At 39.1% G+C, this 25,808-nt stretch overlaps 1 protein-coding gene across 7 annotated transcripts in view; it reads left to right on the top strand.

The window, feature by feature from the left end:
- The window catches only part of MYO1B (myosin IB), a 185,816-nt gene that overhangs the window by 156,522 nt on the left and 3,486 nt on the right, over window positions 1-25,808 (top strand). For 4 of the 7 annotated variants that reach the window (XM_064373225.1, XM_064373224.1, XM_012436618.3 and 1 more), the window contains exons 21-30: window positions 2,123-2,191; window positions 3,871-3,957; window positions 4,238-4,324; window positions 6,122-6,208; window positions 12,148-12,222; window positions 13,339-13,473; window positions 15,340-15,446; window positions 18,130-18,262; window positions 18,609-18,761; window positions 20,478-20,605. In XM_064373225.1, coding sequence (XP_064229295.1) covers window positions 2,123-2,191; window positions 3,871-3,957; window positions 4,238-4,324; window positions 6,122-6,208; window positions 12,148-12,222; window positions 13,339-13,473; window positions 15,340-15,446; window positions 18,130-18,262; window positions 18,609-18,761; window positions 20,478-20,605 — 1,061 coding nt within the window. The remainder of the gene's footprint in view (window positions 1-2,122; window positions 2,192-3,870; window positions 3,958-4,237; window positions 4,325-6,121; window positions 6,209-12,147; window positions 12,223-13,338; window positions 13,474-15,339; window positions 15,447-18,129; window positions 18,263-18,608; window positions 18,762-20,477; window positions 20,606-25,808) is intronic. The other 3 variants (XM_064373227.1, XM_064373228.1, XM_064373229.1) reach the window with 3 other exon arrangements.

Genomic DNA, 25,808 nt, shown 5'->3' with positions numbered 1-25,808 from the left:
TCAGCAGATTTTTAAAAGTCACTATGTATCATTAGTTCATGATGTCAGGAGTTATGAGCAATATTTGTTTGTCGAATGAAAACTGATAGTAGCCCCAATTTTAGAGAATGCATTAACTTTGTTCTAATATTATATCTCTTTCAAAATTTAAACTAAATACCTCGACCAGTTCACTACGTGTTACTCAAGCCAGTGATTAAATTCATTATTTTCCCTCAGCCAGATAACTCAAAGATTTCTTTAAAAGATGCTCCTTTTGACCGGGCACAGTAGCTCACACCTGTAATCCCAGCACTTTGGGAGGCCGAGGCGGCCAGATCACAAGGTCAAGAGATCAAGACCATCCTGGCCAACATGGTGAAACCCCATCTCTACTAAAAAATATAAAAATTAGCTGGGCATGGTGATGCATGCCTGTAGTCCCAGCTACTCAGAAAGCTGAGGCAGGAGAATCACTTCAACTTGGGTGGCGGAGGTTGCAGTGAGCTGAGATCATGCCACTGCACTCCAGCCTGACAACAGAGTGAGACTCCATCTCAAAAAAAAAAAAAAAAGGATGCTCCTTTTTAGTTGCTGATTACTTTTAAGTTATTCCATATTCTGTGACATTTCATGTTTCCTAGAGATTAATTTTCAAGTGAGATGTAGTTATTTTCAAGACATTTAGGAATTAAAATGAAAACACAGAGGTACCAAATGGATGTCAGAGTGATGGTCAGATATCGTAGCTGTAGCTTGTTCATACATCTGTGGACTATTACTCTGGGAGGAATCCTAGAGATTTTCCAGCTCCTTATTTAACAGCTGAGGAAACTGAGGCTCAGAGGTGAGTGGCTTGCCTGAGGTCCCAAGGTCCTCTTGGATTTTCTCCCTGGCATCCTTTTTTATTCTACTGCCCATCTATTGATAACATCACCCATTACCTCTGATCTTCCAAGACGTAGCCTAGAATCCTGAGAAGGCATCTCTCCCACCTCAGGGAATGGGGGCTGAGCCATCTAGTACTTGTAACTTGAAAGATTCACAGCGTGACTTTTGTCCTTTGAAATGCTGTGAATTTTCATCAGAGATGCCCATGTTTCAAAGTATATTCCAAAGTAAATACGATAAGAGGTCATTTTTCTTTTCTTTTTTTTTCTTCTTTTTTTGAGACAGAGTCTTACTTTGTCACCAGGCTGGAGTGCAGTGGCACGATCTTGGCTCACTGCAACCTCTGCCTCGTAGATTCAAGCGATTCTCCTGCCTCAGCCTCCCAAGTAGCTGGGACTACAGGCACATGCCACCACGCCCAGCTGATTTTTGTATTTTTAGTAGAGACAGGGTTTCACCATGTTGTCCAGATTGGTCTCAATCTTCTGATCCCGTGATCCACCCGCTTTGGCCCCCCAAAATGCTGGGATTACAGGCGTAAGCCACCACGCCTCTTTGACCTTCCCCATCTAGAAGTAACTTCTGCTGTCTCTGAGCCTGCCTCTTGTGCTCTCTGTGCTATATCATCTCTCCCAGGGTACTGTCTATTCTTTATACTGTTGACCTGTGTCCACTTCAAGTCCTTGAGGGCAGGTATAGAGTCAGATGCACATTTATATTCTCATGGTTCTATTAAAAGGCTTTATGCGTAGTAGAGGCTCAATATGTAAATATTTAGTTGATTGATAACAGTTTACTTAAATTTTTAGTGGATTTTCCAGTTTGAGGCAGAGTAAAAGTAGCAAAACTAAAAGAAACTAGGGAGGTTTAGAGGTAGGTCCAATAAGTAGCATGGTGAGAAATGACACCAAGAAGAGAGAACACTCAAAAGCAGATGCAGAACTCAGTGGATTTCGTTCAATCTGCCATATGTGGAACCCTGTATTATAACTGCATGAGACAAAGAAAATAATGATAATGATGGGTCCTGAGTCATTTAGGAATTATTTTATTTAGCATCCTTAAAGCATACTTTGGATTAACTGTAATATTATTGGATTGTTTGATGTTTTGGTTTCTTTATGTATTGGTTTCCAGAAGGAGTATGGATAACTAAGAGTCAGACAAAGTGAGTAAATACCCTTTCTCAATCCTTGTATACACTACAGATACGTAACTACAACTGCTAATATCTTCCCCTTTTATCCTACAGCAACAAAAGAGGTACCAGCAGACAAAGAGTTCCGCCTTGGTAATTCAGTCTTATATCCGGGGTTGGAAGGTGAGTTTAAAAGAAGTATAATTTATTTATTTGGGGTGTTCTGGTTTTTCACAAAGGATAATGTCTTTAGCCTTACCCTGCAGGGGAGGGCTCCTCTGTCTCCTGCCTTGCCTGTAAACAGTCAGAAGGAAAGAATAAATATTATGGGCCAAATGGGGACCCTGGTGACCATGTCTTGGCCACTTCCTTCTAACCAGCTTTCTTTTTAAGAGCTTTGTTTTCTAAGCAGGAAGTCCTTGAAATAATACCGTACATGATTTCAATATCCCTTTGCCTAAAAGCTGTAGTACAGAAGGCTGTCTTACAGCCTTCATACTCAGAACCCCTAGCCCAATGACTTCCATAACTCTCTAGTAACCGTCTTGCAGGCTACCCATCATGATTGAAAGATCCTGAGATCTGGCCAGGAATAGTGGTAGGGACATGGGGGAGCCGTCACAGGACAGCCTGGGTCTCGGTCTTTCCTGCCAAGACTTGGTTCAAGGGTCAAATGAACTGCATCCCACAGGCCAAATCTAGCCTGCTGCCTGTTCTCATACAACTTGCAAGCTAAGAATGGTTTTTATATTTTTAAACCATTGTGTGTTTTAAAAAAAAAAAGGAGCAAAAGAAGCTGATTTCATGACATATGAAAATTATATGGAATACAGATTTCAGTGTATGTAAATAAAGTTTTATTGGAACATAGCTACATTCATTTATTTCACAGATTGTCTGGCTGCTCTAGCACTACAGTGGTAGAGTCAAGTAGTAGCGAGAAACTGTGTAACCTGCGGATCCAAAAGCAGTTACTATCTGGCACTTTACGGAAAAAGTTTACTGATCCCTAATCTAGATCAATGATAACTTCAGAACCTGTTCTGACCACTGTCCTGTGAGGAGATTTCATGGTATAGTCTGGATCCAGAGGGGTAGTTCCCAGGCCTGGAGCCCTTTCAGAAGGTAGAGCCTGACCCTGAGTCCCATAGCACTGACTAAACTTGCCCAAGCCCTCAGCAACCTAAGGGCTTAGGAGTTGTCCTACAGCAAATGCCAAAACACAAATCTGAACATGTAGAATGAGTGAAACTGATGCCTGCTGGTTCTTACTGGACCTCATGACTGGGCCCTGTGGCCCAGTTTGCATGCTAGAGACCTTAGAGGAAGGACCTGAAGTCCGCCTCCAAACCACATGTCCTCCTGGCCCCCATAAAATCGGTTTTCAGCAACTAATGGAAAGAAGCCACTGGTTTGGAATCAGTGAGATCATTTTGGTTTTGCAATTTTAAAAATCTCTTCAATAAAAAGGACAGCTACAGTTACATTCCAGGCAATAATAATGAAGGAGAGGCAGTAGCCTTTAGAGAATCATTGGAATCCTCTGGCCACCTTCTGAGAACTGTTTCTTCCCACAGAGGTGTGCCAGCTTGTGATGCTATAGTCAGATTTTTCCCATTGCGTATCAGGGTATGGGAGGCTGCTGTCCCAATCAAGTGGAAGCTACACTGTCATGCTTAATGACATCTTCATTGTCCACCTTCTCATAGTCAGTTTTGGGCTAGTCACCTTCACCTTTTCTTTAACCTGTTGATTTTTCACGACAGCATGGGTGTTAGGACGATCATCTCTTTAGGTGTGTTTTTCAAGTCACTATCAATTTTTTTTTAATGTTCTCTCTTTTGGGTGATTCTGCCCCTTAGGCTCGAAAAATTCTGCGGGAACTGAAGCATCAAAAGCGCTGTAAGGAAGCAGTCACAACCATTGCTGCATATTGGCATGGGACCCAGGTAGGCCAGAGACCCCAAGGAAGGCGGTGGGTCAGCAGTAACGTTCCTGTAGAACCCTGAACCCTCGGCTTCAGGGGCAGAAAATGTTTCACTGGCTTGAGCTACTGAGCACGTGTTTGCCTCTTGCTCTTTCCAACATTTTGGTGTGGGGTGGTGGCACATGCTTTTGCATTTACCATTTGGTGGTAACTAGTGTCTTTCTTTTTCTTTCTTCATTGAAAACCAGCAGTAACCTTTCTGCCTTAAACTTTTCTGTAACTCCTTTTCAAATGCATCACAGGCGCGAAGGGAACTGAGACGGCTGAAGGAGGAGGCTAGGAATAAACATGCTATTGCAGTTATTTGGGCTTACTGGCTTGGATCTAAGGTACTTGATGCACACATCCCAACACTCCATCCTGGAATTCTGCAATAATCAGTCCTTATCTCTAGCCTGTTAGGGGATGAATGACTACAGTTAATAGTGGCTCACACTGGTGCATGCCCTAGCAGCCAGATTTAACACACCTGGAAACATTAGTTCAGTAGTGCGCTTAGGAAGCTTAGGCATGCATAGGCCAAAACTAATTGCTTACTAAAAAGGCACGAGTATAATTGCTCTTTGAAAAAAAAAAAAAAAAAAGCTCTTAAATAACATGCATGTTTAGGGTTGTTTTTTTTTCCCCCTACTGATGGATGCTAGCAGTGTTTTAGAGGTTTTCTGGAGGGGTTGCGCATGTTGGGAATGTTCAGGTTTGGGCTTCAATCAGTCTTCTGCAACATGTTGACAATGGAAATGCCTCTAACATATGCTTTAAAAATTAATTTATGAATGAAATTTTTTTTAGTTTCACTGTAGCAGCTATTGATTATTATACGAAATATATTACATGTGCAAAAAATTATCATCTGTGATTTAACAGAAACCATGTTCATGCAAAGCTAGCTGTAATTGCCACTGAAGAATCCCAGGAATTTCAGCATCAGCTGTTTGTTTTCAGAAACAAAGGCCTCCTGAAATGCTCTCACTAATCCCCAGGCATAGTCGTGGGCTCTGCGGACATTTCACATACCCCAAGGGACAAGATTTTTAGATGTTTTTGTTACTTAGAAAATCAAAGGTCATCTTTGCTAAAAATGTGTATTCCAGTTAGAAACACAAACATCAACAGCGTCCTGTGTTTTGAAGTCCACCTTGTCAACATTGTAAGCCTATCTTGTGAGAAAAATGAGAAAAGTCAACATCTGCCTGCATAAAGAGCTTAATTTGCCAAAAACGAACTGAGGTTGTTCATTTGTGCTTTTCCTGAAAATCTGTGAAGAACAAACTTGCTCCTCTAGTCAACTGAGGGAAATGTAGCAGAAGCGAGAGGACTCCTAGATGGGTCTTGCTAGGATTTCTCCATCCAGTGAGTTCATTTCACAGTCTCAATACTGTAATATCTTGAACAATTAGTGCCTGTTTATATCCTTTAGAATAACGTGCCTAAGATTTTTTTTTCCTTAAGGGTAATTTTTAAACCTATAAGTTTAAAAATTGCTTCAGTCTTCAGTATATTCCACTTTTGGGGCCTTAGCTAAAATTGAATTTTTATACATGCTACTTTTCATTTTTTGACTGGAAGGAATTTTTGAGTTTCGTTAGTTTTGGTTTTTGTTTGCACTTCAGAGAAATAACCTTTTTTTCTGCCCAGTTTTCTAAAGGACTGTTCACAGGAGTTGTCTTTTTATCCATCCAAAGGGATGAACTCAGACAGGAGTGCATGGCTTCTTCAGCCCAATGTGCTGTCAGCAAGGAGGAGTCTAATGAAGTCATTAGGGCTGTTACTCAGAGTTTGAAGGCTTTCGTTGATATGGGAGTGAAAGAGTATGGAGAAGGCAGCACAGAGAGAAAGAGTACAAGGGAGAAAAAAGGAAAAGAATGAAAGTAAGGGGTGGGAAATGATTACCCTGGGAACCAAACAGATTGCCCTCCTCTGGAACAGAATCTCAGTGCACTGAAAATAAAAGCGCTGCACCAGCCTGACACCAATTCTTTGGGTTTAAGTTATTATGCACTGTTTCTCTATCATTCTGAAATCCTTATTCATAAATTGGCTCTTCTGTTTGGTGGGGTATCTTTTTCTAATCATATTTGCTGTCTGCATTGGGCTGTCTCTTTTATTTACTATCTAAAACATTCTAGGCTCGAAGGGAATTGAAACGCTTGAAGGAGGAGGCTAGGCGTAAGCATGCAGTTGCTGTCATTTGGGCTTACTGGCTTGGACTGAAGGTACTTCCTCAACCACTTGTTTCTGTCCAGGGTAAACTTCATAAAGCCTAGCACCTACTAACCCTGAGAAAACGATTGATTATGCTTGCTGATGGTCTGCACAGTCTTGTAGAACGCCATCTTGCTCAATTTTGTTTCTTTTTCAGAAGAAACCTGTACACTAATATTTTTTTCTGGTTTTGTGATTTCTGTTTCTTTAAATAATAAGTGTAAAGTGATAGCAATATCTCATGTTTTATTCAAGATACTATGTTATCAACGTTCTAGTTTGTTATCTTTGAGTGTAAAGTTGTTTTCTTAAAATCCGTGAGACACGATTACAGTAGTTGAGCTAAAAGCTGCCCTGCATCCACAGTTACCAGCCTAGGGATGCCAGGCTTTTGTTTTCGTATTTGTGCCAATTCTGGTCCAATAATGGCTGCCTGGAGTAGAGCTTTCTTCAGAGCGACCATCATTCTAATTGTTCAGTGTAGAAACCAAAGGTTCTTCCATCACTGAGCTTACAGATTTTGATGAATGAGATCAGAGATTCAGAGATCAGTGAATCATTCAGGTTAAAGAGAACCTCAGATTCAAATACTTTGTGATTATGGCAGGGTTTATTTCGAGTGGTGCTTCCTACAGTAGGGTACACTTCTGTGTACAGAACTACACATAATAAATACCTCCAAGCTCTGAAACACCTTTAGAATATTTTTCAAGCCATGTAAGGATCTGATCTTCCTAATTCAATAATTAATCACCATGGGAAGCCATCCATATTGCCTTTTTGGGATAATTAGGCCCCTTTCTGACACTTCCTTATTGTTGTTTTTACATTAATCCTATGACATTTGCTGTTGCTCTAAATATTTGAATATTATCTGAGAAATTAACTCTAAATCTGAACAACCATTAGAAACATCCCTGAAGCCTGATTTGAACAATCTGTATTTTTTTCTATAAACTTTCAGCCTATAAACTTTAGTAAATTATCCTTTTTGATTATACTGAGTATTTACCAAGTAATATTTGAAGTAATTAAGAAGTAACTTAAATATGAATTTTAACAGATGTTCTGTTTGAAGAACTCTGAACAAGCTCTATAACCAGTTTTTTTTTAAGACAAACAAAACTGAATATTTTTCCATTTAATTCACATCTTCTAATTTGCATTCTAATTTTCATAAAAGGTAGGAAAATAACGTTGAATCAGGATTTTGCTCCCTAAAATGATTTCCATCAGTAATATGTTTATCTTCAGTTTTCTGGGTTTAACTGCATATATTTTCAAAATATTTTTTGCATTAAAAGTGTGCACTTGCAAACTGCAAAGCAAATTCAGTTTGTAGGGGAATATTATTTTAGCAGAAGTAACTTGGCATACTCTAGGCAAAGCTTTTTTCCTCTCAGTCTCTAACAAAACGAAAGTACTTTACTATATTACCAGTATTGTTATATGAAGTAAGATCAAACTTACTTGAAGTCCAAGAATGTAATAATTTTGTATGTTTTCTTCCTCAAAGAGAATTATGTTAATATGAGTGATAGTTTGCCCTCTCAAATGATTGACTTTTCTTGTGGAAATAATTACAAAGTGCAGTGGGCCTTTTTAAGACTCCCAGTTCCCTAAGGGGCACCATTGTATATGTCAGCATGTTGTCACGAGACTTTTTAGGGTCTCTAGTTGTATTTTGGAAGAAATGACCTGCCCTGTGGAATACCAGCATGCATGTAGCAATTAGTTCAGTTATAGTGAGGCTCAACTAAATACAGTAGGACTTCAGGTATATTTTTAAGGATATATTCTTGTGGAACTTCACTTTAACTTGCCTGCTTTCCTATGCTGTTATAATTTCAGGAGCCAGTTAATAGGTAACATTTTTCTTCTTCTTGTCCCTTCTCACCTTATAAGTTTGAGATTAGAAATGTCTGTGGATCTGACAACTCCATGGCTAAATGACAGATGATAATCAGTAACTAGAATATGAAAACAGGCATACCTCAGATACATCGCAGGCTCAGTTCCAGATATCTGCGATAAAGTGAATATCACAGTAAAGCGAATCACACAAATGTTTTGTTTTCCAGTGCGTATAAAAATTATGTTTACACTGTCTGTGCTATAGGCTATTAAGTATCTCATAGCATTATATCTAAAAAGCCAAAGTACATACTTTACAAATACTTTATTGCTAAAAAATGCTGACCATCATCTGAGCATTCAGCAAGTTGTGATATTTTTGCAGATGGAGGGTCTTGTCTTGTTTTATCTTGATGTCAATGGCTGCTGACTGATGAGAGTGGTAGCTGCTGAAGGTTGTGGTGACTGTGGCAATTTCCTACAATAAGGCAACAATGAAGTTTGCCACATAGATTGACTTCCTTTCATGAAAGATTTCTGTATAGCATATGTTGCCATTTGATAGCATTTTACCCAGAGTAGAACTTCTTTCAAAATAGGAATCAATCTTCTCAAACCTTGCCACTGGCTTTGTCAACTAAGCTTAAAGAATATTGTCATTTCGGCCGGGTGCGGTGGCTCACGCCTGTAATCCCAGCACTTTGGGAGGCTGAGGCGGGTGGATCACGAGGTCAAGAGATCAAGACCGTCCTGGTCAACAAGGTGAAACCCCGTCTCTACTAAAAATACAAAAATTAGCTGGGCATGGTGGTGTGCGCCTGTAGTCCCAGCTACTCGGGAGGCCGAGGCAGGAGAATTGCCTGAACCCAGGAGGCGGAGGTTGCGGTGAGCCAAGATCGCGCCATTGCACTCCAGCCTGGGTAACAAGAGCGAAACTCTGTCTCAAAAAAAAAATATATATATATTGTCATTTCAACAATGTTCACAGCATCTTCATCAGGAGTAGATTCCATCTCAGGAAACTACTTTCTTTGCTCATCCATAAGAAGCAACTCTCCATTCATTTACATTTTATTTTGAGATGGCAGCAATTCAGCCCCATCTTGAGGCTTCACTTCTAATTCTACTTCTCTTACCATATCTGCCACATCTGCAGTTACTTTCTCCACTGAAGTTTTGAGTCCCCTCCAAGTCATCCATGAGAGTTGTAATCAACTTCTTCCAAACTTACGTTAATGTGGCTGTTGTGACCTCCTCCTATGAATCACAAATGTTCTTAATGGCATCCAGAATGATGGCTCTTTTCTGGAAGGTTTTTAATTTACTTTGCCCAGATCCGCCAGAGGAAACACTATATATGGCAGGTATAGGCTTACAAAATGTATTTCATAAATCATAAGATTGGAAATTACTCCTTGATCCGTGAGCTGCAGAACGGATGCTGGTGTTAGCAGGCATGAAAACATTAATCTCCTTGTATACCTCATCAGAGGTCTTGGGTGACCAAGTGCCTTGTTGGTGTGCACTAATAGAAAGTTATCTCTTCTCTGAACAGTAGGTCTCAATATGGGGCTTAAGGTAGTCAGTAAACCATGCTGTAAGCAGATGTGCTATCATCCAGGCTTTGTTCCATGTATGGAGCACACAGAGTAGATTTAGCATAATTCTTAAGCTGTAGGATTTTTATAATGGTAAATGAGCATTAGCTCCAACTTAAAGTTAGCAGTTGTATTATCCTTTAACAAGAGAATCAGCCTGTCCTTGGAAGCCAGACATTAGCTTCTCCTGTCTAGCTATGAAAGTCTAGATGGCATCTTCTTCCAATAGAAGGCTGTTTTGTCTACACTGGAAATCTGTTGTTGAGTGGAGCCACATTCATCAATGATCCTAACTAGATCTTCTGGATAACTTTCTGCAGCTTCTATATCAGCACTTGCTGCATCTTTCTTTAACCCTCATGAACCAACCTCTCCTAGCTTTAAACTTTTCTTCTGCGGCTTCCTCACCTCTCTCAGCCTTCGTAGAATTGAAGAGAGTTAGGGCATTGCTCTGGAGTAGGCCTTGGCTTAGAGGAATGTTGTGACTAGTTTGATCTTCTATCCAGACCACTAAAATTTTCTCCTTAGCAGCAATGAGGCTGTTTCACTTTCTTATCATTCGTGTGTTCACTGGAATAGCACTTTTAATTTCCTTCAAGAACGTTTCCTTTGCATTCACAACTTAGCTAACTGTTTGGCACAAGGGGCCTAGCTTTTGGTCAGCCTCAGCTTTTGACATGCCTTCCTCACTAAGCGTAATCATGTCTGACTTTCGATTTAAAATGAGAAGTGTGTGACCCTTCCTTTCACTTGAACACTAAGAAGCCATTGTAGGGTTATTAATTAATTTTGTTTTGTTTTGTTTTTTTAAATGGGGTTTCACCATGATGGCCAGGCTGGTCTTGAACTCCTGGCCTCAGGTGATCCACCCACCTCGGCCTCCCAAAGTGCTAGGATTACAGGCGTGAGCCACCACGCCCTACCAATTAATTTCTATATTGCTGTGTCTTAGGGAAGAAGGGAGGCCCAAGGAGAGGGAGAGAGATGAGAGACTGGTCAGTGGGTGGAGCAGTCAGAATACACACAACGCTTCTTATTAAGTTTGCCATCTTACAGATAGAATAATAATGAAAAAGTTTGAAATATCGTAGGAATTCTCAAAATTTAACACAGAGACACAGAATGAGCACATGCTGTTGGAAAAATGGTGCTATGGGCTTGTTTGAGGCAGGGTTGCCACAAACCTTCAATTTGTAACAACGCAATGTCTGCAAAGTGCATTAAAATGAGGTATGCCTGTAAAAGGAAAACGGCCTATATGATATTTGTTACAGTTTTTAAACCTTAATAATCTTTAGATGTAGAGAATGGGTCTGGTGCTCAAATGCTCAGAGGTACCAGGTTGGTCACACAGATGAGGAAAGCAGCAGATGGGAGGTGGAACAGGAGCAAAGGGGACTCGTGTAGTTTGGAGCATGCATGTCTCATCTAAAGGCAACAGCAGCTACTTTGGTCTCCGTGGCCCTTATTATATAGGAGTAGGCCTCACTGTTGCTAGATCTTAGACAATTTTAAGAGAAATCTGCAGTCTGAATTATTATATTAAGCTCTTCACTTAAAAATATGCATATAAAACATTTATCTATAAGCTGAATTTGGTTAGTAGATTACTACCTTACATCCCCTAATGTAGAAATATTTTGAACATGTGCAGTTAAACCTAGAAAACTAGAGAGAAAAGAAAAAAGATAGATAATGTCTGGATTATTCAGATAGGCTAATATTTTACTAAATTCTAACTCTCCCATTTATATCTGGGTGGTAATAAATACTTAGTATATTTTTTCCTCAATTTCAAAATTTATATCATTCATTTATTTGTTATGCAAACACTCTAGTTACTGTTATTTGTTAAACATTAGTATATGAAGCAAATGTAGCAAGAAAAAAATGTGTGAACTAAAACTCTAATATGATGTTTTAAGTGCTCTGATAACGTTAAGTTTGATGGGAATAGAGATGGTAGAGAAAAATTAATGCAATGAAATGGAAGATAATGGTAGTTTAAAAGCTTCTTTTTAAGTTCTTATTTTTAGCCATATTCTGTTCTCAGTATGTAGAACTTACTAAAGCCTTATCTTCTATGCAAGGCTTTTGGAAACAGATACAGTTCTTCAGACTTTTTTTTTCTTTTTGCCTTTTAGAAAACAATCTGGAGGGAACATTATTTTATACATTTTTTTAATGTACGTTAATTTGGATGAGTTTGCAGCTGTGCCTGTAAAATATTTCTTGTCAAGTCATCAGATTCTTCAAAAACTACTAAGAGGATTTAAAACATCAGTTCATTCTGGTTTTATCATTTTACATCTCTCAATTTCTTTCTCTCTGACTTAAGATCCACTGTGTGGATGTGCTTCAATTATTTTACTAAATCCAGAAAGGACACTTAAAAATTGGCTTCTTTCACACTTTCTCATTTTTAATAGAGGTGTTTCATTATGGACCTCTGCACCAGCCACACATTAACCACTGTAACCTGTATCTTCTTTTTAAAGGTACGTAGAGAATACAGGAAATTCTTCAGAGCCAATGCTGGAAAGAAAATCTATGAATTTACACTTCAGAGAATTGTAAGTTGACACTTTATGTCTGTGGCTAATTAGCATTATGGAATTACCCACTTAATATCACCAACTCCATAAAATGTGCCTTTTCTTAAATGACAAAAGTGACTTTTTAAATAATGATTAAATCATAGCTGTGACACTGAGAGTAACCTTTTAAAATCATCTTCCCCCAAATTCAGGTAGATTGAGTAAGAAAGAGTTGTTAGTGGTTCGTATATGATCAATACAGTGTTTGCCTTATTTGACAGAGAGAATTTTTGGGGGAAAGTGGATCCAAGAAAGCCAGGGCCTTACTCTGTGAAACTGCCATGAGCTGTGGCAGGGCAAGGCTGGCAAGAAGTTAGTGGGGAGAGGGGTGACAGAGAGCCAGGCTGTGCAGCTCTACCAGCATGGACTCTGGAGTTCTCCATTTTTCAGAGAGGTATTTGTAGTGCTGAGCAGACTACAAACTCTGGAGCCAGCCTCCACTGCCGCTTAGAGCCTTCTGACTTGAGCAAATTCTAACTTCTGTGAACCTTATTTTCTCATCTGTAAAATGGGGATAATAGTGGCACTAGCCTCATAGAGTTGTTGTGAAGATTGAAATAAAGTAACGATAAGTGCAGGACCAGGCACATATTACATACTCCAGAGTAGCACTGTCCAGTGGATCTTTCTGCAGTGATGAAAACACTCTATAACTTTGAAGTGCAATAGAATAGCCAGCCACTAGCCTCATGTGGTTATTAACCATGTGAAGTGTAACTAGTGTCATTGAGGAACCAGATTTTTAAAATTTAATTTAATTACTTAAAATGCAAACATAGCCTGTGTGACTGACTAGTGGCTGCATTTTAGACAGTATCTATAAAGCAGGCTGGTATTAGTGTTAATATGAGTGTTAGTATTAGTGTGAGTGTTAGCATTAGTATTCTTTTTTTTCTCTTAACCATTTGGTGGAAGTCACATTTCCCCAACCAGTATGAAAGAGTGGAATAGAGACTTCCCAGATGAGTTACATTTTATAAATTCCAAAGTTAAATAAATTCCACTATGGTTTATTTGATCATAATGTATATAAAACAGTGTCTTTTGTGGTATATTTTTCTCATCTAGTATTTTCTGTCAAACCCAACACAGGTGCAAAAATACTTCTTGGAAATGAAAAATAAGATGCCTTCCTTATCTCCAATAGACAAGAATTGGCCCTCAAGACCTTACTTATTCTTGGATTCTACTCATAAGGAGCTAAAAAGGATTTTCCACTTGTGGAGGGTAAAAAATGTCATGTTAGATCTTTTAGAGACTTTCTTATTTATTTTGAGTGTTTTACATAAAATCAAAACTGTAACACATTCTTCCTTTGCCTCCAAGAGGATTACTTGAGGACTTTATGGTGATTTTCCCCCATGCACTGTATTGAGTTGCTATGAGAGCCCCTGCCGCAGCTCAGGCATTCCCCGTCAGTGCTTCTCGGCCGGGGCTGGAACGGGGAGCACAGGGCTGCATTTTCTTTCCATTCCAGGTTCCAGCTGCTCTCAAGTAGTTCAAGTTTTTGTTCCTTTGTTTCTCTCTTTGTCTAAAGGAATACTACAGGACAGAGAAATCATAAAATTTGAACACCTTTGGGCAACATAATTAAATACTGCAAATTAAAGAGTTTATCAGATGTACAGAACACATAATCAGATAATACATGTGAACACACACACTTTGATGAACTTCAGGAAAAAAGGGTTTTCCCCATTCCTAAACATAGTAACACGTCCTCTACCTAAATTACAGGGAAGCTGGAAATCTGTTCTATATTGCCTTTTATTTTTAGCTTTCTTATTTTATGCGAGAACATGGCTTGTACTTTAGATGTTGCCCAGCATGGAGCACAGGGGGTGCTTGTATAGATGTTGAGCTTATTTCGATAACCTAGTCAGTTGTTATGTGAAATAGTAAATATATGCAGTTATCAGATGTAATAAAATCATTAGATGGAAGGGCATGTGTTTAGTAAATGAATGCTCAGTAGATACATCCTCCAGGAAACTCTTTCCTGCGCAACAGGGTGGGCTTGTTGTTTATCAGAATCATGTATGTATAGAGTGACATTGTCGCTGATTAGCTTGATGAGTGGTACCGTACAACATAAGGAACTGGATTCTGAGTTTTGTTTTCCAGCGAATTTAGTGAAATTCATGAGCCTCTTAATTGCTTGTCTCTTTTTTTGAGTCTAACCCAGAAACTCTTTTCAAAAATAATGACGGGAAGCTCCCAATGCCATGGATCTGCACGACCTCTGCCCTCCCCTGGCTCTGAGATCTCCCCCTTCCCTCCATTGGATTGGAGGTGGGAGATGAGGGCTGTTTATTCCTAAAAGGAGCCTTTCCGTTGAAAGGGTCAGCAGCAATGCTAACATTTCTTCATGCCATTATTTCAGTAGCACTTGACCCCACCTGTAACTGAATTTCTAGGATGCTCATCTTAAAAACCGGCTGCTCCCCTGGCCACCGTCTCCTTTGATTGCAGCTTCAGAGTTGGAGTGAAAAGGACTATCTCAGGTCCCTTGTCTCTATTATAAAATGGTAGTGGGGGGATTTGGAGTAGTGGTTTTCAAACTGTAGGTCATAGCATATTTGTGAGTCATGAAATCAATTTAGTAGATTACTAACAGCGTTTTTCAGTGAAAGACAATAGAATAGAAAATAGCAGAGTGTAACAGAAAGGATCGAGTATTGTTTTGTGATGCTTTTGTGTCAATTTTCTGTGTGTGTGGAAATGTGCTTAGTAGACTGTGATGCACAGTATTTGTACTGTCTCTCTAGAAGAGTGACAGCCTCAGGACTAGAGGATTTCCAAGGACTGACAGAGTAGGGGGAAATACTACTTGCATGGCTCATGCCCACTAGGCCCTGGTGTGTTTTGAAGAAGCATCCCAGGTTCTACAATACAAATAATAGTCTTTCTGACATGTTCCAAGACAGACTTTTTAAAACCCACAAGGGAAAATGTTTTTGGCCTTTTTAGTGAATGTTTTGTGCACTTTCTCCCTTACTCTTGTTGCTGTTTAATTGTCTTAGCATATTTAAGAATGAGTAATGATTTATTTATATAAATGATGTTTTGTTTCTTTCTTCTCATATCTCACAGTGTAAAAAATACAGAGATCAGTTTACAGACCAGCAGAAACTTATTTATGAAGAGAAACTAGAAGCCAGTGAACTCTTCAAAGACAAGAAGGCTTTATACCCATCTAGGTATTATGGCTTTGCTTTACCCATAAAATTCAGGATTTTAAACATTTCTCAAGTATATTTGTATGCCTTTTCAAGTAGTGTTTGATTTCAGTCTTAGATGAGCGATTTTTAATTCTGTGAATCATTTTATAATCAGCTTGATATAAACACGTTTGCACCATGGCTTCTGTGGTGCCGTTTAATGAAATGAAGTTACAGTTGTTGGTTTCACTCCATTAGCATTAGCTCGAACACGTTACTAAATAATTAGAAGTCATTTAACATAAAAATTATATAGGCTGTTAAGATAAGCTTGCATTGTAAATTCCTGTTCCTTTTCCATAGTTTTCAAAGACTGGCCAAATTTCAGTTGGCAGTGTACTTTAATCACCATTCCAGTCTTCTAAGAAATCAGTCTTAGAGAGATGAAAGAAAGTAAAAAAAAAAAAAAGAAAAAAAAAAAAGAAATCAGTCTTAGAAACTGATTTCTAAGGTAAATGAGAGTGCGAGCCAGGGTAGTACTTTTTGAGTGTAGCTTGAGCACTGGTCCGTGGTGCCCTTTGGGCTACTAACTCAACAGATACGACTTCTGTGGCCTGTACAGCAAGTTCAGTTCCTTTATTGTAGACACTATGGACTCAGAAGAAGAAGGAACACCAATTCCAAGTTTAGCAAGTGAAGTCCTTGGTAAAGACTATTTATCCAAATAGTCTGACATCTCCCACATTTATCATTTTCCCCCAGCAATCTTATCCCATTTTCATCTGGTGTTTATAAAAAAGTAGATTGTACAATTTCAAGCCAAATCTATAACAACTTTAAGCTTCTCCCAAATAATGGCCTAGAAAGAATGTATTATAAATGCTGGGTATAGTCACATTTATCACATAAGTTAAGTTTATATTCTCTATGACTTTATATGCATTTTGAAATATCTTCCTTTTAAAGGATTAAATGAACATACATTGCCAGACTCACTGGGTTTAAATATTTTAAATTGTACAGCTTCCTTGGTTGGCTGATGTGGCTACTTGAGGTGACATATACTCTCTTAAGTCAAACACAGTGTCTAAATCCAAAGTGCCTATTATATAAAGCATATTCGGACAGGAGAATCTGTCTAGATGCTTGCTTCAGCAACTAATTTTATTCAGCTTTTTAAAAATACATTTCTAAATTAGAGAGTAACCTTCTTAATGAACATTCCCTGTGGATGACTCTTCAGAAACTGCAGGCTGGAAAATGCATTTTTGAGGACACAATTTAAAAGGCGGTTAACATTTTTATAATTTAAAACACATTTGATTAGGAACCAAAAAAGTTAACTTCAAGCCAAGTCCTTTTTGGGTAGTCTTATCAGTTTTCAGGGATAGTGGCACACTCACCCCACAGCAGTGAGAGAGGTGGAATAATTTAGCTTCCCACCACCCTGGGAAGTGGCAGCTCTTATGGGAGTTGGCCTTTTATTTCCTGAGAGCTGTGAAACGCTGACCACCTACGTGGATTTTTCTTCCCTGATCCTCCACCCACAACATAAGCATTTAAAGTTGTATTTGCAAATTGCCAGAACTTTGTAGCTCAAAAGGAGCTTGTCGATCCCTTGAAGCAGCAGTTTTTCTTTGGTGCCTTTGATGAAGCTGTCCTGAAAGAGTCCCTTGACAAGTCTTCAGGGAAATTGACATCTTAGTGATAAGTGCACAATTAACCTCTAACAAAAATTTGTTTGTAAAAAAAATTGCTCTGATTCTGAACATTTGCTTTGCTTACTTCTGTCCATTTAGAGGCATATTCTAGGAGAAGAGTCTTGATTCTCCATTCAGATAAAGATGCTGCTTAACTGATGATACAGTTACATACAGATGACTCATCATAAGTGGAAAATGCATTTAATACATCTAACCTACTGAATGCCACAACTTAGTCTAGCCTACCTTAAACATCCTGAGCATACTTAACATTAGCCTACAGTTGGGCAAAATCATCTAACACAAAGCCTGTTTTATAATAAAGTGCTAGATATTTCATGTGGTTTATTGACCACTGTACTGAAAGTGAAAGAAAGAATGGTTGTATGAGTACCATTGTAAAGTTGAAAAACCCTAAGTTGAACCAAGTTAAGGACCATCTGTATTGCCTACTTAGAACCAAAGTTACGTGTTAATATTAAGTGTTCTGTAGTTTTCTTCTAAAGTGATTGCTCTGGATCTGTTCTTTCCCAAGAGGCCTATTGATTTTCTTATTCTCTGTGAGAAATGAAATTTTTCTTTAGAGCAGGTGATGGTAATGATTTCAGCTCTTTTTTCACTGCCACATATTGTTTGAAGGCATTACTAAATCCTTTGTGAGCTGTTAACTTTATATTAACAGATGAGAAGAAATTGCCTTTTCCTTCTCACCAGGCCATGTATTTGAGTCTTAGCTGTTCTTATGAGTGATTTCTATCTTGATTGTTCCATGTAATAAGATTATCATCAAAGTCCTGCCCACCAAATGCCATGATCACCTCAAAAATCTATTTGAAATAGGTTTAAGGTTTCATTCCAACTTATATTTAGGACAGGTACAAGTGTAATATATAAAATAAATTGAAATCCCTTTTTATGAAGTTCTCAGCTACTCCTTAGAATCAACTGACCTATTTCCTTTTTTTGGTAGTACTTTCATTTGAAGCTATTTCTAATGTGCAGGAATTTTTTTCCTTTAGTGTTGGGCAGCCATTCCAAGGGGCTTACCTGGAAATCAACAAGAACCCCAAGTATAAGAAACTCAAAGATGCCATTGAAGAAAAGATTATCATTGCTGAAGTCGTGAACAAAATTAACCGTGCTAATGGGAAGGTAAAAATGCTAACCCTGAAGACTGATAAAAAGTAGCTGTTAGTTGGGTTAGTCATCCTGTTTTCTGAATGTAAAAATTTGCATTTCATGTTCTCAGTAGAGTTAACCGTGAAGGGGGCTATTTCCCCTTACCTTTAAGTTTAGGTGGAATTTTGCTTGTTCTCTGAAATTTTTATGAAATAAAACATATCATTGATGTTCTTTACTGTGTTCTTGGTTTACATAGGTGTGTTTGTTGAAGGATATTAGAATAATACATGCATTTTTGCAAATAATGCCTTAAACTCCTGGGCCATTTTTGAGTATTTTTGATCATTGGTTTATATGATCTTTTATTTTGTTTTAGAGTACATCTCGGATTTTCCTCTTAACAAATAATAATCTCCTTCTTGCTGACCAAAAGTCTGGACAAATCAAGTCAGAGGTTCCCTTGGTAGATGTGACCAAGGTATCAATGAGCTCACAAAATGATGGCTTCTTCGCCGTCCACCTCAAAGAGGTAAAGCTTTAGTTAATGGTGTAACAAAGATTTCTGCACTTAATTTCTCAGCCATTGATTTAAAAATTTCTGCATCTGACTAATCCTATGGCAGTTTATATATCTGCCTTGCTAATTTGCGAATTTTGGATATTCATCCCTACATCAAATCTCAAGCTCAGTTTTTCAGTAATTGAATAAAGTTAATCATTTTTATTGACAAATTTACTTCACTTTTTAAAACTAATATATAGAAATATCAAGATGTTTTAAATTTTGTTTTCTCCTGTTTTTTCTATATATCAACTTAGTAAATGTCTTAATGTTCATCTCTAATCTGAGGGTTGAAATTAAAGGATACAACTAAAATAAAATAACTGACAGTTAATTTTAACCTAAATAATTTGTAATGTTGTGTGCCTTTACCTTAACCAGGACTCCTGGCTTGAATGCAGTGGTTATATGTAGATTCTGGAGTTGGTCTCACTCCCTTTATGATGATTTTGGCCAAGGCATTTAACTTGTGTGTGCCTACCTATTTTTTCTCATCTTTAAAATGGGGATAGTAAGAGTGCCTACTTCATTGCATTGTTGTAAGGATTAAATGAGACACTGGAGGGACAGGGCCTGTCACATAACACGTAGTCACTAAATAAACAAAAGCTAGCAAATACTTATATGTAGGGACATGTGTCTAGCTGATAAATGTTACTTTCTGGCCCACCCTAAACTTAGAAAAATCCCCAAAGCTTCCCTTAGCCTGTTTACCCTATTTTGGGTCTCTTTTAAAGGGGGCATATCAAATACTAGGACAGTGATTCTCAACCTCAGTGACACGTTTAAACAGCTTGGGAACTTTAAAAATGCTGGTGCCCAGGGCATACACCTGTGTAATCAAATTAGAATTTCTCAGAAGGGGGCATAAGCACCATAGTTTTTTTTCTTTTTGAGACGATGTTTCGCTCTTGTTACCCAGGCTGGAGTGCAATGGCGCGATCTCGGCTCACCGCAACCTCCGTCTCCCGGGTTCAAGCAATTCTCCTGCCTCAGCCTCCTGAGTAGCTGGGACTACAGGCATGTGCCACCATGCCCAGCTAATTTTTGTATTTTTAGTAGAGATGGGGTTTCACCATGTTGACCAGGATGGTCTCAATCTCTTGACCTTGTGATCCACCCGTCTCGGCCTCCCAAAGTGCTGGGATTATAGGCGTGAGCCACTGCGCCCGGCCAACACCATAGTTTTTTTAAATAAACCGAGATGATTCCCTGCACAGCTAAGGCTGAGAGCCACTGCCCTAGGATATTTGTGGGAAGTGTTGTCATTAGGGCTTTAACCAATCACAGACAAGTTTTTTAATCAGGTCCTTCAGATGAATTGCAGGTTAGGTCCATGCTCCTCAAACCTGAATGTGTAAACTCATACCCAAAGGTTGTTATGGTTTCATATTCACTAGGGCTGTGGTAGGGCCTGAGATTCTGCTTTTCTAGCAACCTCTAAGTGATGCAGATGGTTCTTCTGCTCCGTCCACAGACTTTGGGTAGGAGGGGGTGAGGTAACCTTGCTAAAGTGCTCTGAGCACGTTGGAAGAAACACTGCTTTTGTCATTATTGTTTACCTTGGGAGAATGGATTCCAGGATCTGATGTTTTAAAGAGATTGTAAATACATTTTTAGCCAACCCTGTAAACATTGACCTCTTAGCTTTAATTATGACCGACTCTCGGTTTGTCCTTGCAGGGCTCAGAAGCAGCTAGTAAAGGAGATTTTCTCTTCAGCAGTGATCACCTGATTGAAATGGCCACCAAGCTCTATCGCACAACTCTCAGCCAAACCAAACAGAAGCTCAATATTGAGATTTCCGATGAGTACGTTCATGTATTATTTGAATATACTTTTTCTCTTTCAGCTTTCGTCTTTTAGCTCAACTCTCTGATCTCATTCATTAATACAACTACTTATTCAGTACCAGGTATGTGTCTAGTAGTTGTTCCACATGATAAATGGGCAGCGAATGACACTGATCAAGTCTCTGACCTCATGTACCTGACATCCTAGTGGAAGAGACCAGTACATACAAACAAAATGATGAAATAACTGATAAGATTTTGGCTAATGACAAATGTTTATGGAGGGATTCTTAACCCTTTTGGTTAAGAATCAGAGAGTATTTTTGATAGGAGGTCAGGGAGGCCTCTTTGATGTAGTGACGTCTGAGACTGGTATAAATTTGAAATTTGCTTCTTCAGTTTCCCATTAGGGTTCTGATTATAGAAGTTAGTGATTTGCATACAGGTTGGGGCATCCCCCCATTTATTGAATCTATCTATGTAAGTTTTTTTGACAAATCTGAGTTACTATCCTGATTATACGTAATTGATTACCTTTCAATAGATCGTTTACCTGGCTGTATACTTCTTTGCATGTCTAGATTGCTCAGGAAGTTACATTCTTTTCTAATTAAGAACTTTCTAGGGCCGGGCGCGGTGGCTCATGCCTGTAATCCCAACACTCTGGGAGGCTGAGGCAGGTGGATCACAAGGTCAAGAGATTGAGACCATCCTGGCCAACATGGTGAAACCCCGTCTCTACTAAAAATACGAAAATTAGCTGGGCGTGGTGGCACGCGCCTGTAGTCCCAGCTACTCAGGAGGCTAAGGCAGGAGAATTGCTTGAACCTGGGAGGCAGAGGTTGCAGTGAGCCGAGATTGCCACTGCACTCCAGCCTGGCGCCTGGCGACAGAGCGAGACTCTGTCTCAAAAAAAAAAAAAAAGAAAAGAAAAAAAGAGCTTTCTAGTCTATTCTGTTTCAACTCTTCCTAAAAGTCTTTCTAAAATAAATTTACACCAGTTTCTGCCCCTTTATAAGTCAGACTCTCTTTGATGTGTTAGGATTTTACAGTGCTGTGGTCTTATCTTAAGTTCTCATTGAACACTCACAATGTTTAGATTTGGATGGGAAGTTGGGCTTCCTGTATACTCTATATTGGAAATTGCTGTTTGGACTAAATAACTTTTCTTGTTAATGAGACCTTTCTCATAAAACAAAGAATATTAGGAAAAAAGATAATGGTTGTGTTTCAGTTAAGGATTTAACATGTTAAGGCCTATTAGAGCTTTAAAATCCCTTTATAATAAAGTTTTTCGTAATCTGGGATAATGGGCTTTGGTGGGGCTGCTAATTCTCACTCACCATGGGAAGATCATACTTATTCCAGACAGCAGAAGCTCCTCAGTGTACAGACGAGGCAGTCTCACAGTTGTCCCACTACGTGAATAAACTCATCTTTACACAGAAAGGAAATCACACCAACATCCAGACCACAAACAATTACTACTTTTAAGCATTTCCCAGACCGGGATTCTAGGAACATTACTCATACAGGACACTAATAACGATATACTGTGAAAAAATTGTTCTCTGATGGAAATTTTCAATCTTTCTTCACTACATTACTTGTCAGAGCCTACATCTTTCTTCACTACATTACTTATGAAATCTTGTGATTCTCCTGAGGAGCTTTAGGGGGATAGCATATGCTGCGTTTCCTAAACATAGTCAACCACAGAACCCCTTCAGCAGCTCTCACAGCTTGTGTTCGGAGGTGTGCCATCTGGTAAAGGGGGACAGTTCACTTCTAGGCAGCAAGGGCCCTGCCCTGTCGCAGAGACCACGTGATGTTCTGGATGCCATAAGCATTCAGTAAACATAGTTGTCCGAGCGAAGATTCAGTTTACAGTGTGGCCATGTGAAGAAAACAAACACTGGACAGCATTATAATGCCTTTCCTTCTCCAGTGCCTAATTATTGATTGGTCTCATAAAAATAGATAAAACAGTTCATAGGACTCTGTGTAGCACCTGTGGGTCCCTTCCTCAGCTGGCACAGGAAGCCTGGAGAGGAAGTTTATAGGTAAGGATCATGAATCTCCTTAGGGAGCATTTTAAATTTAAACAAAAATTTTCAAAGTCATAGGCAGGGGTGCCTGTTCCTTAATGCATCAGCCCTAAGTGATTTCACCAGCTCTATAGAACCAGTGTTGAAAACACATGAAGTTTAGTGACTAAACCCTTCCTTGTTTTATCTTTCTCAGAAGCAGAAGTACTCTTAACAAACCCAGATTCTGAAATCATGGATAAGTGGATGTCAGTTTATGGAAAGAGAGTCAAAGTCTTGTTTACTTTTTAGTGAGATCTTTTTTTTCTGTTTTTGAGACGGAGTTTCGCTCTTGTTGCCCAGGCTGGAGTGCATTGGTGTGATCTCGGCTCACCACAACCTCCACCTCCCGAGTTCAAGTGATTCTCCTGCCTCAGCCTCCTGAGTAACTGGGATCATAGGCATGCGCCACCACACCCAGCTAATTTTGTATTTTTTGTAGAGATGGGGTTTCTCCATGTTGGTCAGGCTGGCCTCAAACTCCTGACCTCAGGTGATCCGCCTGCCTCAGCCTTCCAAAGTGCTGAAATTACAGTGTGAGCCACCGTGCCCGGCCTCTTTAGTGGAATTTAAACTTGCACACATAGAAGTGAGAATTGAATTCATTGAGAGATTCAACTGCCTTAAAATTCTAGTCCTTAAACTTCCAAGCTGTTCAGTGTGTACATAGATTGCATCTTAAGGTTAACCTACAAGATGATAGTACAGTCATGCACCACATAAGGACATTTTGGTCAGCGATGGATCGCACAGATGATGGTGGTCCCCTAAGATTGTAGTGGGGCTGAAAAATTCTTATCTCTAGTGATGTCACAGCTGTTGTAATATTGTAGCACAAGGCACTACTCACATGTTTGTGGTGCTGGTGTAAACAAACCTGCTTCACTGCCAGTTGTATAAAAGTAAAAGCACATACAATTATGTACAGTATGTAACACTTGAAAATGATAATAAATGATGTTACTGGTTTATGTATTTACTATACTATTGAATCTTCATTTTCGTGTATATTCCTACATACTTAAAAAGTTAATTGTAAAACAGCCTCGGGCAGGTCCTTCAGGGGGTTTTTCAGAGGGCATTGTTATCTTAGGAGATGCTAGCTCCGTGCATATTATTACCCCTGTAGACCTTCCAGTGGGACAAGACATGGAGATAGAAGCCAGGGACACTGATGATCCTGACCCTGTGTAGACCTAAGCTAATGTGTGTATTTCTATCTTAGTTTTTAACAAAAAGTTTTAAAAGTAAAAATTAAAAAACTAAAATGTTATAAATAGGAAAAAGTTTATAGAATACAGATAAAGAAAATATTTTTGTACAGCTGTACAAAGTGTTGTGTTTTAAGCTAAGTGTTATTACAAAAGAGCCAAAAACAGCCGGGCCCAGAGGCTCATGCCTGTAATCTCAGCACTTTGGGAGGCCAAGGCCGGTGGATTGCTTGAGCTTAAGAGTTTGAGACCAGCCTGGACAACATGGTGAAAACCCCGTCTCAACAAAAAATTTAAAAAGTCAGTGTGGTGGCATGTACCTGTAGTCCCAGCTTCTCAGGAAGCTGAGGTGGGAGAATCATCTGAGTCCCGGAAGGTCAAGGCTGCCCTGAGCCATGATTCCAGTGAACTCCAGCCTGGGACCTGGTCTCAAAAATAAAACAAAAGGGTCAAAAACGTTTTTAAAATTGTAAAGTTTATAAAGCAAAAAGTTACAGTAAGCTAAGGTTAATTTATTATTGAAGATAGAAAAAAAAATACTTAAAATGTGATGTAAAGTAATGTCATAGGCCTTCACGTTCACTAACCACTCACTCACTCACTCACTCACCCAGAGCTACTTCCAGGCCTGCAAGCCCCATTCATGGTAAGGGCGCTAGACAAGTGCTCTATTTTTATCTTTTGTACTATATTCTTACTGTACCTTTATGTTTACATAAGTTTAGATATACAAATACCATTGTGTTGCAGTTACCTACAGTATTCAGTCCAATAACATGCTGTACCATCTAGGTTTGGATAAATACACTCACTCTATGATATTTGCACAATGGCAAAATCACCTAGTGATGCATTTCTCAGAATGTATCCCTTTTGTTAGATGATACATGACTATATTTCTAAAATTAAGTTCCCAAATAGAGTAAAAACTGAAGTGAATGTTTCATTAAACATTTTTAATATATGTGTGTATATATACATGTGTAAATACATGCGTACAATAGAAACACACATAAACACGTGTATCATTTAAGTTATACAATTTGTTTTCCAAATAGTTGAAATACAAACAATTAATCTATGTTCTTTTTACCTTGAAATTCTAACTGGTATGAATACCATGAAACAATACATTCCATGTTATTGTTTGTTGGGGATGATTTTCTCTTTTCTATGAAGTGAAGATAAATAATCGTGCTGACCTCTTAGGATTGTCTTAAAGCCTGATCTAATAACATAGTAAATGGCCAAGAGTAGTGTGGTATGTAGCAAATCCTCAATATATAATATCTATTGTTATTTCTAGTGTGAATTTTTTTTTTTGAGAAGGAGTCTTGCTCTGTCACCTAGGCTGGAGCGCAGTGGCAAGATCTTGGCTTACTGCAACCTCCACCTCCCAGATTGAAGGGATTCTCCTGCCTCAGTCCCCCGAATAGCTGAGGTTACAGGCGTGCACCACCAAGCCCTGCTAATTTTTCTATTTTTAGTAGTGACGGGGTTTCACCATTGTTGGCCAGGCTGGTCTCAAACTCCTGACCTCAGGTGATCCGCCTGCCTCGGTTTCCCAAAGTACTGGGATTACAGACATGAGCTACCATGCCTGGCCTCTAGTGTGAATCTTGATCATCAATTATAAACATGGAGACAGTTAATATATGCCAAGGTTATTGGGGAAAGAAGTTCCTATACATTTATTACACTTACCAGTGGTCTTTTTAATTTATTTTGAGACAGAGTCTCCCTCTGTCGCCCAGGTTGGAGTGCAGTGATGTGATCCCGGCTCATGGCAACCTCCTGGCTGCAATCTATTCTCCTGCCTCAGCTTCCCGAGTAGCTGGAGTTACAGGCATGCGCCACCATGCCTGGCTGATTTTTGTATTTTTGGTAGAGACGTGGTTTTGCCATGTTGGCCAGGCTGGTCTC

The sequence above is a fragment of the Aotus nancymaae genome, unplaced genomic scaffold (genome assembly GCF_030222135.1).
Source record: "Aotus nancymaae isolate 86718 unplaced genomic scaffold, 86718_ANA_hifiasm-v0.15.2.pri h1tg000008l, whole genome shotgun sequence".
Lineage (NCBI taxonomy): Eukaryota > Metazoa > Chordata > Mammalia > Primates > Aotidae > Aotus > Aotus nancymaae.
The sequence above is the reverse complement of the archived record's forward strand: the minus strand, read 5'-3'. Positions and strand labels throughout refer to the sequence as shown.